Below are 13,806 nucleotides of genomic sequence, written 5' to 3'. Positions count from 1 at the left end.
TATTAAATATAATTAACATGTTAATATAAGTATAAATATATTTCTATTTTCTATTTAAATACATAAATTTATTATAAACATTTGTACTTATTAAATATAACGTATTTATTATCTGATATATCTGTGTGAGTGTGTGTGTGTGTATGTATGTATGCGTGAGTGTATATATACACTCACACATATGTACATAATAAATACAAACTTTAGATGGAAATAAGTTCTTCAAAGGAAAATAAAGAAAAGTAATGGGGTAAGAGTGGCGGGGGAGTAGGGGTAAAAGGAGGTACAAGTTGTCAGAAAAGGACTATGAAAAGGCAACATTTAAACAAAACACCTTAGAGAGATTACCTAAGCTCTGACAACAAATAAACACTCCAAGGAGGAAAACTAGAACTCAGTTTCCTACTCCTTGTTCAGGGCATTTTCTACCATGCCACTTCATAAGCCCAATTTCCTTTTACTACCTAGTTAAGAAGTAACTATAAGCTTCTGATTCAGATTTTGTCTTGTTATAAGATGGCAATGCACATGTGTTCAGGAGGACGGGGCCAGGGATAGGGAATCAGTCAGTTAACAATTCATAGTCTTCATTGTAAAGTTTTAGTAGCATGTCAAAAGGAAGTGAAGAATTTTGGAGGATTAAGTCAATCAGCCATGAAGTTTTTTTTTTTTTTTTTTTTAAATACCTGACATTAAAGAAATGAGTCTCTGTCTGGCCTCGTTTGATGCCCTTGGTGTGCGAATTCGATCAATCCATTGATATTCTGGGTCTTCGTTGACCACAAGTTCTTCTACAAATCCATGAATTATTACAGCTCTATAGCACTTTGGAATAGATGTCGCTGTTAAAAAAAATTATCTATTATGCTTCTCTTTATCACAAGGCTAAATTTAACTTTTTAAAAATGTACAACTAAGTTCTTACCTTTTGGATACATAGTACAAGAACATCTTTTACTGTGATAACCTCAATGCAATCATAATAATACTTTCAATCAAACAGTCTTCTAAGTTCCATTTTATTCTTAGAAATAATCATTTTCCTTCATGAGGCCTCTTGCCTTTCTCAAGTAAGCACAGTAAGATATAAACTGTATTTTTATAATTTAGAAAATAGCTACAGACCATCTTAAATAGCGTTCAATACGAAGTGTAAAAAAGTCAAAATTAAAGTGAGCTAGCTGATATTATATAAAAAATCAGAAAGCAGATAATGAATACCAAAACACTCTAATCATTGGAAGCCCTTTGAAAAAGTTCTGCACACCACATACTGCAGCCTTAAAAATCAAGCCATTACCTTTCTGACATAATCTGAGAAGTCATACAGGCCTGTAGTTTCTAATAATCCATGGTTATAAGGCCAATTGGTTCAGTAGTCACTATACTACTTAATAGACTCATTCAATACATAGAACAACAAACGTCACAGGATTTATTAAAAAGGGGAGAATGTGAGAACATCTATACCAAACTATATGCATGCCTTGAAACTAACTCCACTACATAGGAGTTTTCAACCCTATTAGTCCAGGCTGGCTATGAATTGCCCAGATCTGTTTAATTGTGACCCATATTTCATGGCATCCGCAGGGCTCCATACCTGTAGATGCTTATGTCACTATGGATAGTACCACAGTGCCGCCTCTAGTGCTCCACTCCTATCTTTCAGCATCCTATACCAGCATAAAATGCCACTGGCTTTTTCTTTTTTTGACAGTTATTCAAAGCTTAATTATAGTCAGATCTTTTACACATTTGACAAAAGTAATTTGTTCTAACTTTTGAAAGAACTGTAATGGGCAATAAAATATTAACCTTTATAAAGTAAGACAAATACGTGAAAATTATTTTAACCTTTGTTGACCTACTGGTACAAGAGTAAAATCTACGTTAGATGATTAGCTTGCAATCTTCTCTATAAATTAGTGTCCAGTAATTATGCTTTTTAAATAATTCTGCTTTTTAAAGCCATTTGAGACTTCTGCAAGATATACACGTCCATCCACCACAAATGGCTCCACGTCTGTATGGCCTGGTTTTGAAGAGCCCATTTGAATTAAGTCTGAATATGCCACACGTGTAGCCTCATCAAATTTGTTTCCCAAATGTAGACATTAATGGGATTTGTTTTCATTGGCTGAGAAAGTGTGACAAGTCCTCTCCCCCTATGTTGTCGCTAACCTCTGACAACCCGCTGACATCAAAGTAGCATAGGCTACTGTTCAGATACAGTGTATCATCTGTTTCATATCACAATGTTTTATATTATGCAGACACATACCTAGTTTAACAATGCAGTGATTTTCTTTCAACATGTGGCCTAAATGAATTGTGGACTCTTTCTGTATAGGTCTGTTTGGGTTTATTCCCTTAATTGTTGGGTTTTGAGTTAGGACTGTAGCAAATGCACAGTTCACCTACAAATGCACACTTTGCATTCCCATATCTGATTTCTCTAAGGATGAATTAAATTGTTGCATTGCAGGAAAAAACATTCCACCTTTATTTTCAATCTTGTTTCCAGTCATTCTTAAGTATTTCAGAGCTGTAATCTTATGTAGTGCTTTAACAATTAATTCTCCACCTCAGACTCAATATCACTAAACATAAGGTTTATGTAAATATTGTCTCATTAATATATGGATTCTTCTTTAAAAATTCTGAAAAAGATCCAAAAATCTTCACCTGTTACCCTTTCTACTGGAGTTAAGTGACTGTAACCAGCAATGATTAATGTGATTCCTTCTAATCACACTCTTGTGGGCAGAGGCTGGCACAGAGACTAGAGAAGGGAGGATGTGGGGAACAGCCAGAGGCAGCCTCCCTGTGGGCCACAGTGTCACTGTCATGATGATCGCATGCACACACATGCCCCACTGGATTTTTCTAAAAAAACTTTCTATGAACTTGTGAAAAATTAGATATCATTTACTTTAAAATCAGATAAACAGTTCCCAGAGCTACAGTAATTACTTCTGAAAAATTCACAATTTTCTCTCTGGCATTAAGACCAAGGTATAATACGTTTTCCATTAGACTTCTGAAACATTAATTTGATTTCTCATATTTAACAATTATTAAATTTCCTGTCAAATGAGTAATAAAATATATTTACTTACTGCAAAAGAATTTGATTCCACATGACGACTGCCTAAATCGATTTAAATCATTGAAGAGGTCTACTTTGACAACTACATTGATTTCCCCACGGATACCTACAATTTCAAAAGGAAAAACAAGTTTCTACCTTAAGAAAATAAAGTATAATTAAATAATCAGGCAAATAATGATTTAAAAATAATGTATCAATCATAACAGCAATGCTAACTTTGTTTCCTAATTATTTTCATTCTATAGATGCTCTAATTTATTTAAGTAAATCCTGTTCTCCAATTTATTTTACCATTTTAAACATCAATGAATAATATAGAATATGAATGTTACAATACACATAAATCTCATCAAACATCTTATCTTCTTATAATAAACTACTATCAATGTAATTGCCAGATCAAAAATGTAAAATAGACAGAAAAATGCAAGACTGTAGGCAGAAGCATCTGCCAGTTCCTTATGCCCATAATGGTCCCTCTGCCATTTTAAAGAGATGACATATTTTTAGGCTAGTGGTTCTCAGACTTTTTGATTGCAGGACCCTTCTACAATCTCAAAAATTACTGAAGATCTCAAAGAATCTTTGTCTATGCGGGTCAAAACCTTCAATATTTACCATATTATAAATTTAAATTGAGAATTTAAACAAATATTTACTTATTACTTCATTTAAAGTAGCAGTAAATCGATTTATGTCAAAATAAACACTTTTATAAAAATAACTATTTTGAAAAACAAAAGAAATTTTAGTGATAAGAGTGGCATTACATTACATTTTTGCCAATCTCTATAGTGTGTAGCTTAATGAAATAGTTAGATTCTAATTTCTGCTCTACATTCAATGTGTGGTAACATCATACGTCATAAAACCTCTGAAAACTCCATTGTACAACTTGTAAGAAAGTGAGACTAAAAATGGCAAATGTCATGTAAGTATTATCCTGAAAACAGTTCTCATCTCACTTCACAGAGCCTGTGAAAGTATCTCATGGACCCACAGATGTCCCAAGACCATACTTTGAGAACTTTGCTTTAGGCAACAAAAAGCCTTTGAAGAATTTTTTTCCTTTCAAGAATTTTTAAGTAGAAAAGTTTCAAGATTATTCATTTTAAAATGTGTTTTAGAAACAGAGTAGCAATATTAGATGATTTTCAAATGATACATCTGCTTACTATATTGTACAAATTTAGCAGGTATTATTTCAAATTATGGTCAGAAAAGTTACAATTCTACCAACAATACAGACTACCACATGTCTATTAAAAGAGAAGACATCTTTTGAAGATATGTATTTTAAAAATACCAGGCACAACACAAAAGTCTTTAAGGATAAATTAAAAGACTGTGACTTATTTTCTTAAAATGTATTGCTTACCATGAATGGTATCATAAATTGGAAACCATCCTGAGATGACTGTTGCAGCCTCACTGTAGAGTAAAGGATCAATGTCAATGTACACTTTACCAATGGCATCATTTGCACTATATGTATCATGGTCAAGAACTGTGATCTGGAGAGGTTCATCTTGTAAATCTTCATCATCCACCTAAAAAAGTATATCTTAAAAATTAAATCTTATAATTTAAAAATCTTCATTACCATAAATGTATACATATACCAAATGTAAAAGATTACTTATTTCCAGGAAAAGAAATCATATAGATTTATCTCTAAGCAAAGGTAGAGAGATTAGTCATTAGGGAAATGCAAATCAAAACCAATTAGATAACACCTCACATCTACATTCTTTGTATTAAACTGGTCATCAAGTCTGGTGAAGTCAACCTCCGAAACCTAAATACCTTCTTCAGGTGGTTTAAATATGAGACAGTTCAAAGTAAAAGAATGCAGATGGTCCTTAGCCATAGGAAATCAAACTCACCTCATTCATAATAAAAATACACATTAAAATTATACTGTGAATACCACTTCAGACCTACTAGGATGGCTTACATTTTAAAAATAAAATAAAATAAAATAACAAGTATTGACAAGGATATGGAAAAACCAAAACTCTCACACATGCTGGTAGGAATGTAAGATGACGCAACCACTGTGGAAAAGTTTGGCAGTTCCTTAAAAAGCTTAACACAGAAATTACCGCGTGACTCAGCCATTCCACTTCTAGGTATAGACCCAAAAGAACTGAAGACAGGGAGTCAAACAGATACTGGTACACCAAAATTCACTGCAGCATTATTCACCATAGCCAAAAGGCAGAAACAAACCCAAGTGTGCATCAACAGATAGAGGATAAACAAAATATGGCATATTCATACAATGGACTATTATTCAGCCATAAAAAGGAATGAAATTCTGATACATGCTACACTACATGGATGAACCTTGAAAACATTATGCTAAGTGAAAGACGCCATACACAAGAGGACAAATACTTATGATTCTACTTATATGAAATGCTTATATAGGCAAATTCAGAGTCAGAAAGTAGATTAGAGGTTACGAGGGGCTGGAGAGAGGAGGGCATGGGGAGTCATTGCTGAATGAGTATTTTCTCTTTGGAGTGATGAAAAAATTTTGGAAATAGTGGTGATGGTTGCACAACATTGTATGTATGTGAATGCAATTAATGCTACTGTATTGTACACTTAAAAATGGCTAAAATGGCGATATTTATGATACGTATTTTTATCACAATTCAAAAAGATGTTTAATCTGTACATTATTCTTAAGTGATTTTTGGTATATGCTAAAATCCAGAGAAAATTACTATATAATAATATAATACCTTTTTAATCTGGGTTCTCCTATTCATATATGATATTTTCTGAACTGTAACATAATTTTTTGAAAACTCAATATTCTTAGGAAATATTTTTATGGTGTAGGAAAACTACTATACCTGAAATAAAACGTAGTCCAATCATTCCTGCGAAAAAAGGGTCACCGCAAAAATGCTGACATTTAAAAACTTACCTCAAATTTAAACCATTCTGAGTTCCACTGAGGGTTGAGGGACTTGAGATACACATCTGTTTTAAAGGTGGTATTACCAAATTTTACCTAAAAACAAGTAAGAACAGTTCAAATAAAAATATTAAAAATGTGAATAAAATTAAAATTTAACATCAGCTAAACAACAGGAGGATTAACCATGAAGGGCATAAAAGACAACTATCCCCTGAGACAAAAGGCAAGAAAGTATGGATGGGTCCAGGCAAGTTTATAAACTACACCTGGAACAAGGGATCACCCACTGTTCTGCCTGACTAGCTCTACAGGGAAATTAAAATCAGACCATTATGTCAGTGTGGAGAAAGTAATCACATGGCCTTCACTAAACAGGAGCTCAGACAAAAGGGGAAAGTCTTAAGGGTGGAGGACCAGCAAAATACAATCAGAAGGTAGAAAGGACAACTGACTCTTACCATCTCATCAAGGGAATCCAGAACTACAGCCCATTATTATAAGAACTTAGTAACATATCCTCATATTTTCTCACTTCCTCAGTATTTGTTACTTTTTAAATCCTTACCTGTGCATACACAGTGATCAGCAATAAACTATGGTCATTAAGGGTTTTATGTTTCTATCTTCAGGGACAATAAAAGGGGTTGGAATGGGGAGACTACCCTGTTTCATAGTTAGTCTTGGCAGATACTAAATCAAAATGCAAAAGTAAATAAGAAGAAAAGGAAGAAGGCAGAAAGGAGGCTAAATCCCTGGGACTTGCTTCTAAGAAAGAATGGAGATTGTGAAACCTCAGGCTGGACTTGAGAAGCAGTCAGGAAGCTTAAGAGCAAAATAGTTAAGAAACTACTTCCTAGATTGTTTCACCTTTCCTAAACTTGATCTCTCTAAGCTCTTCCCTAATTCTATCAGTTATCACCATTAAGTATCTTTTCTAACCTCAAAATTCATTAAAGGTTTATCCCGATACCCAGTAAAGAGTTTTGCATGTTGTAGATACTTAGGAAATGCTGGTTTAATCAGATAATCTATGAAATCTCCTTTCCTTCTTGACCTACAACCCTACTATTGGTATTATAATACTTGTAGATATTAATGTTTAATCAGTCCAGAAAATGTTCTAAAAGCAAAATACCCAAACCTATAGTTATTATCTTCTGTACATTTTTCTAGTTATTTTATCATGCAATTTGAATTATCAAGGAATGATACCAACCATCTGGTACCTAGGCAGTTTGGTCAGAGGGTTGAAAAGGTTTAAGAAATTACATAAAAATAATGAGTTCTTGCATGGTAAGGAATATGATAAAGTCAAAGATAAATAAGAAAGTGAGAAAAAGGATTTGCCAAATATGTCACAAACAGCTAATTTCTTCAATTTCTAACAAGTCCCTACAAAGCAATAACAAAAAGATCAACAAACCAACCAAAAAAAGGAAATTCAAAGAAATGGAAATATAGATGTCTTTTAAGTGTATCAAGAGCTGAAAACCTCATTCATACTAAGAGAAATCAAACTAAACCGACATTTTTACTACTCAGGTTGGCAAAGATCAAAAAGTTTGAAAACACAGTGTGAATGAGGCACTCTCATACTCTGTTGCTGTGAATGCAAATTAGAACATCTTCACAAAGTGCAGTCTGACAACACTTATCAAAATTTTAAATGCCTATACCCTTTAAATTCATACATAGGTGCACAATGACATATATAAGCAGCATTATAGTAGCAAAAGATTGGAAATAACCTAGAAGTCCATCAATCAGGAACTGGCTAAATTAAGAATGGGAAAGCCACACAATGCAGTGCTACACAGAAGACAGAAGCAGTTCTCCGTGCACTAGTATGGAACAATGTCCAAGATACATCCCTCTACTGCAGAGCAGTGTGTACGGCATTCTTTGTGGAGGAAAAAAAATGGCAAAATGTTATAAGGCATATGATATGTGCCTATATATGCACAGATTGTTTCTGGAAGGATATACAACAAATGTTAACAGTGGCCACTAAACGAAACAAGACAGATCGGTTAAAGGAAAGGCCATGAGAGGCTGACTCATTCTGTACATTTTGGATTTTGAGCCATGCACATATATTACCTATTTTTTAAATGGATTATTTAAAATTCAAAAACATCAAAAATTAAAATAAAATTCAAATGGCAAAAACTGTTTTGATTCAGTTATAAAATTCTGGATTCACTGCAGGGAATTTCTCCTGAAGTACTTTCACATATGGCCCCTTCCCAAAAGATATACAAAAACCTAGTGACAACAAGAAAATGACTAAATAAATCACATGCTCCCTACTAAAGAATGGAGTTGATTACATGTACTGTCAGGGGATGATGTCAATGGCATAATAACTGAAAAAACCAAGTAGTAGAATATAAAAAGTATGATTACATTTGTTTTTAAAAATATGATATGTAAAAGTTTTTGTTTTTGTTTTTAAAGCCAAGGAGAAGGAGTAGATGAATACATGCCAAAGAAGTGACAGCAATTATCTCTGAAGGGATTGATAAGGGTGTAGACAACACAGTATAGTGTTGTAAGTAAGAAGTAAGGGGCTTTCAAGTTTTACTTGAGTATTTGAATCTTTTCTAACAGGAGCTATTCATGTACCGTCATCCCTCAGTACCCACGGGTATTGGTTCCAGGACTCCTCCCACCCATCCCCCCACCCCACAGATACCCAAATCTGTGGATGCTCAAGTCCCTCATATAAAATGGCACAGTACCTGCACATAACCTATGCACAACCTCCCATACACTTTAAATCACCTCTTTAGTACCTAACACAATGTAAATGCTATGTAAATAGTTGTAAATACCATGTGAATACTATGTAAACAGCAATCACACACAACAAATTCCAGTTTTGCTTTTTGGAACTTTCTGGAATTTTTTTCCAAATATTTCCTACCTGCAGTTGGTTGAATCCGAGGAAGTGGAACCCAGGGATACGAAGGGCCAAATGTATTACTTGCACAATTTTTTTTTTTTTAACTTTTAAATCACAAATGTTAAAGAAATGAAACAAGGAAAAAGAAACCTGGGAAGAAATCTGCTCATACTTAAGAAATCTTACTTATCTAGCTTTCATTACATTTCAATATTCAAAATATCAAAGAAATACTTATTGTTTAATTTACCTAAAAACTGCTTTATTTGAAGTAAAATGTCGTTAGGATTCATAAAAGCATTCAAAACCATTCAAAAGCCAAATGTACTTAAGGAGTTTGGCTCAACTGCCAAAAACAGCATATCATTTCTTAAGCTATGATTTCAGAGCCCTCTTCAGTTTTGTCCCATTATAATGTAGTGCTATACTGTGATTTTTTTTTTTTTGGTAAACTGTCCATTCTAGAGATAGTAAAAATCTGATAGTCCCCACACTATACTAAACAAACAAGCAAAAGACAAGATTTTAGAAGAAGAAAAAGGCTAGAGTGTATGTTTTGCCAACATTGTGGTGATTCCCCTTCTACTAAAGAAGAATCAGAGTTCATTTGGCCTTATTTAATTCGAAGGAGATTTTATTACTCAGCAATTAAATGAATGTCTTACAATTTAGTTAAAGAACATCAGGGATTTTAACAAGATTCCCTAGTAAGGTAAACGCTTTCTCTTTCCCCACTCATTAGCTAAATTACCTTGAGAAAGTTATTTAACCTGTTATTTAAAGCTGCTTCCTCCTCTGAAAAGGGGAGTTGCTGTGAGCATTAAACAGGATAATGTATGTAGAGACTTAGCAAAATGTCTGGTAGAAAATGCTCATTAAATATTAATTTCCTTTCCTCTCCCTGTTCCCTCAAAGGCTCCTGGATAAACACAAAATGATAATGTAGTTTAGCGGAACAGTTTGTAACATGCACATTAATATTGGGATATATTTTGATTAATACTCCCCTGGTACAGAACCCATCCTGTTCATCCTGGAGATTCCCACAATAAACGTCCTTAAGTACTACTTGGTCTTCACTGGCTTCCTAAACTCCTCACATCATATATAGTAGAAATTCCCTCAACCCCAACGCAATCAGGACCAATATCTGATTAGTCAATCAAATAATCTGGTTAGATCAGATAATCATTAAAAATGATACAAACAATAAACATTTTCAAATAAAACATATAAATAAATATTCATTCCTCTATCTTTTATCGTAAGACTGAAGCCTCTTCTTTGAGTAAGGGTCCACCGTTGACAGTTCCGTGTCATCTTTTTTGCATAAACCAAAACATATCATCTGTGTTTGCCAGTCTCTCATAACATATCATCTGTGTTTGTCAGTCTGGGTTTCTTTAAAATGTGGTAAAACTTAAAATCACTGGTAAAATAACTATGGATAGAGAATCCTAGATTTTTTACAATCTTCATCTAATTCAAGAGCAATTTTTAGCAACTGTATCCATAATGCTTTTCACAGCATTATCAACTTCATTATCCCACTTATTTCACTGATTTGTATAAGATTTAAATAAATAACAATAACAAATAGTGTTGGCATAAATAGGTTAGGGAATAAACACAACTGCCTCTTGGTAAAGCATATCAGCCAACTGATGGGAGAAGCAGGCACACTGGAGTATAATCTAACGGTATGGGGTATTCAAGAATGTGTTTATGGCAGAAATGCAGAGCACTGGGCACTGTAATGAGGCAGTTAATAGAAACTGGTTAAGAGAGCATCTGCTGTACAGACTTCTCCCCATCGTTTTCAGACCACTTAGTAATCCGCATCCTCTCTACCCAGCCAAATTTTACTTCCCACTTCTATTTAACAAGAACCCTCCCTTCAATTACTTGTGCTATATTCCCTCCTTTTGCTTTTATCATTTATCCTCTTCATCCAAAAAATGCCCCCTTTTCCTCTCTGCCTATGGAAATGGCACCATCTTTCAAGCCCAGCACAAAGACAGAAATCTTTCATATCACATAATTTATCCCTTTACTTTTTATCCCTTTATTTTTTATTTTATCCCTTTATTTATCACATATTTATCCCTTTATCCCATATCACAAAATTTATCCCTTTATTATATTGTAATCCTTCATTATCCCCTTTTTCATGCATCAATCTTTCCCTTTCTGCTGGATTATTCCTATTAGCACACAAATATGTTCTAATATCTTCCACCTTATTTTTTTTTAAGTACTAAAAACTGCATACTCCCCCCCAAATAACACACTATTTCTTCTCTCCCTTCACAGCCATATTTCCTAAAACAATTGCCTATTCACGCCTCTCCTACTTCCTTACTCCCATGTACTTTAACCCTCTAAATCACTACAGTATGGGCTTCCGTCCTTGACACTCCTCAAGCCAGGACCCTTAACATCCTTATGTTGTCCAATCCAGTGATTTCTCTGTCCCCTTACTTGACCTCTCAGTGCCATTTGACAGTTGAGGATTTCCTCTTTCTAGAAACTTCCTCTCTTGCCTTCTGAGACATTACTTTCTGGATTTTTCTCCCACCCACTGGCTAACAATCTCAGTTTCCTTCCCCTAGTCCTCTACCTCGAATAAATTCTTAATGTCATGTTCATTCAAGGATCCATCCGTCTTCTCGCTCCCTCTTCTCTCCCCTAAGTCAATGGTTCGCAAAAGGGACAGAACCAACTTCTAAAGAAACTTTACAAATTTAGGGACGAATAATTTCTAAATTTCAAAATTTTCATTTTTGGGACAAATAATAATAGTATTTAGTAAGGAAGACCAGAGATGCTAGGTGTCCTGCAATTCAAGAGACAGTCCCCAACAATGAAGACTTGTCTCATGTCATGACTTTCAAATATCCACACCAGATAGCCACATGGGTGAAAAACCTACCTAGACCCTAACTCAGGTTTATAGATAGAATATTATGATGGGTTTTAATACACAGTAACTGTCAAGAAATGCAACCACTGTGAAAATTAATGGACAACTCTCTTTTTTTCCCATGAGCTGACTATAGTGTATTTTGGGAAATCATATAACCAATGGCAGTGAAGGCCCATCCGAGATGCCAAAACTACACAACTGTCTCACTCTGTGAGAGGAGCAGTCATGTTCACGTGATTTTACAGGGAGGTGAGGTACTTCCTATCCGGAATTCTGCTTTATTTTCTCCACATGGGGGGCTTCTCACCATCTAGCATACTTTATCTCTTACTTAACTATTTTTTTGAATAACTCCTTCCTCCACTAGAACCTAAGTTCCGTGACTACAGAAACTTTCATTTTGCTCTCTGCTCTATCCCCAGCATGCTGCACAACAGCCAGTATAGTATCTGATATATACAAAGGCTCAGTAAATATCATGGGCACAACCTGATTACTTCATGTCTTCCATGGTCATTAACAAGCACTTCCATATTGAAACACATTAAAAAATACTTTTACTTCTCTATCATATTACAGTTAGAGCATTATATTGATATTTTTAAACTGTGGGCATAGATAGGTTATATTAGCTATAGATATCATGCCAAGATAGTAAAGGGAAGATTTCAAAATACCTGCCATATAAAGGCAGGACCGGGTCTCACAAAGTTGAGAAGCACTGGCCTGTGTGCGCTTATTTTTAACTCATACCTCTCTTCGAAACACCACACTCACAAATCCAACTTTCTCCTTGACAACTCCAATTAAAGGAACCAAAGACATCTCAAATTTAACATGCCCAAATGGAAGTTGATTTTCAACCCACTCAATCTCTCTCAACTCTATGGAGAGTGAGAAAATTGCCCCAGTGACTCCAGAAAGCTAGGAATCACCTTTCAGTCTCCCTTTCCCTGATCCCTACTCCAGTCTACCAACAAATCCTCTACTGTCTATCTTCAAAGCATACACACACAAGCACACCCTGAGCAGCTAGCTCCTTCTCGTCCACAGGTCTCTGCCTAACTGGCACTTCCTCGGAGGGCTCCCCTGATAATTCAACCTAAAGTTCCTGAGATTCTCTATCGTTTTCTTTCATGGCACTCATCACAACTTGTAATTATAAATGTACTCTTGGGACTTCCCTGGTGGTGCAGTGATTAAGAATCTGCCTGCCAATGCAGGGGAAATAGGTTCGATCCCTGGTCCAGGAAGATCCCAGGTGTTGTGGAGCAACTAAGCCCGTGCGCCACAACTGCTGAGCCTGCGCTCTATAGAGCCCACAAGCCATAACTACTGATAGTGAAGCCTGCGCTCCCCAGAGCCCGTGCTCCGCAACAAGAGAAGCCACTGCAATGAGAAGACCATGCACCACGATGAAGAGTAGCCCCAGCTCGCCACAACTAGAGAAAGTCCGCGCACAACAACGAATACCCAACACAGCCAATAAATAAAAAATAAATAAATAAATGTACTCTTTCTTTACTTTTTAATGTCTGGCTCTCCCACCAAAATATACACTCCATAAAAACAGGAACCAAGTCTATTTTCTTCACCGTCACATATGCATCAGCTAGATCGGTGACTAGCATGGGGCTTGGCAAAGAGCAGACACTCAGTAACTATTTGTTGAAAGAAGGAATTAATGAGTCACCCTTTAATCCAACCCCTCCCTCACCAGCAAAAGCCATTTGTTACCAAGCCCTGAGAATTTTACCTAAGAAATGTCCCTCAAATCTTTCCCCTTTAATCCATTCCCATTGCCATTCTAAACTTGCACATATTGTCTGGGTAATTTTACCACCTTCTTAACTGATCTTGCCTCATCTCTCATTTATCCATTCCATCGATAACATCACCATTCAAGTCATCCTACAAAGAAACAA

General features: G+C 35.2%; 1 protein-coding gene and 1 pseudogene across 8 annotated transcripts in view; both read right to left on the bottom strand.

The window, feature by feature from the left end:
• C2CD5 (C2 calcium dependent domain containing 5) overlaps window positions 1-13,806 on the bottom strand; it is an 82,449-nt gene that overhangs the window by 66,628 nt on the left and 2,015 nt on the right. For all 8 annotated transcript variants that reach the window (XR_003437783.1, XR_003437784.1, XM_027129436.1 and 5 more), the window contains exons 3-6: window positions 6,057-6,143; window positions 4,494-4,665; window positions 3,123-3,218; window positions 687-842 (exon numbers count right to left, since the gene is read on the bottom strand). Coding sequence is in view for 6 of the 8 variants with exons in the window: in XM_027129436.1 (XP_026985237.1) it covers window positions 687-842; window positions 3,123-3,218; window positions 4,494-4,665; window positions 6,057-6,143 (511 nt within the window). In the remaining 2 variants the exon portion in view is untranslated. The remainder of the gene's footprint in view (window positions 1-686; window positions 843-3,122; window positions 3,219-4,493; window positions 4,666-6,056; window positions 6,144-13,806) is intronic.
• On the bottom strand, window positions 1,808-3,052 carry LOC113632230 (leucine-rich repeat-containing protein 34-like; annotated as a pseudogene).

Source organism: Aethalodelphis obliquidens, unplaced genomic scaffold, assembly GCF_003676395.1.
Source record: "Aethalodelphis obliquidens isolate GAN/ISIS:26980383/991018 unplaced genomic scaffold, ASM367639v1 scaffold36, whole genome shotgun sequence".
Classification (NCBI taxonomy): Eukaryota; Metazoa; Chordata; class Mammalia; order Artiodactyla; family Delphinidae; genus Aethalodelphis; species Aethalodelphis obliquidens.
The sequence above is the reverse complement of the archived record's forward strand: the minus strand, read 5'-3'. Positions and strand labels throughout refer to the sequence as shown.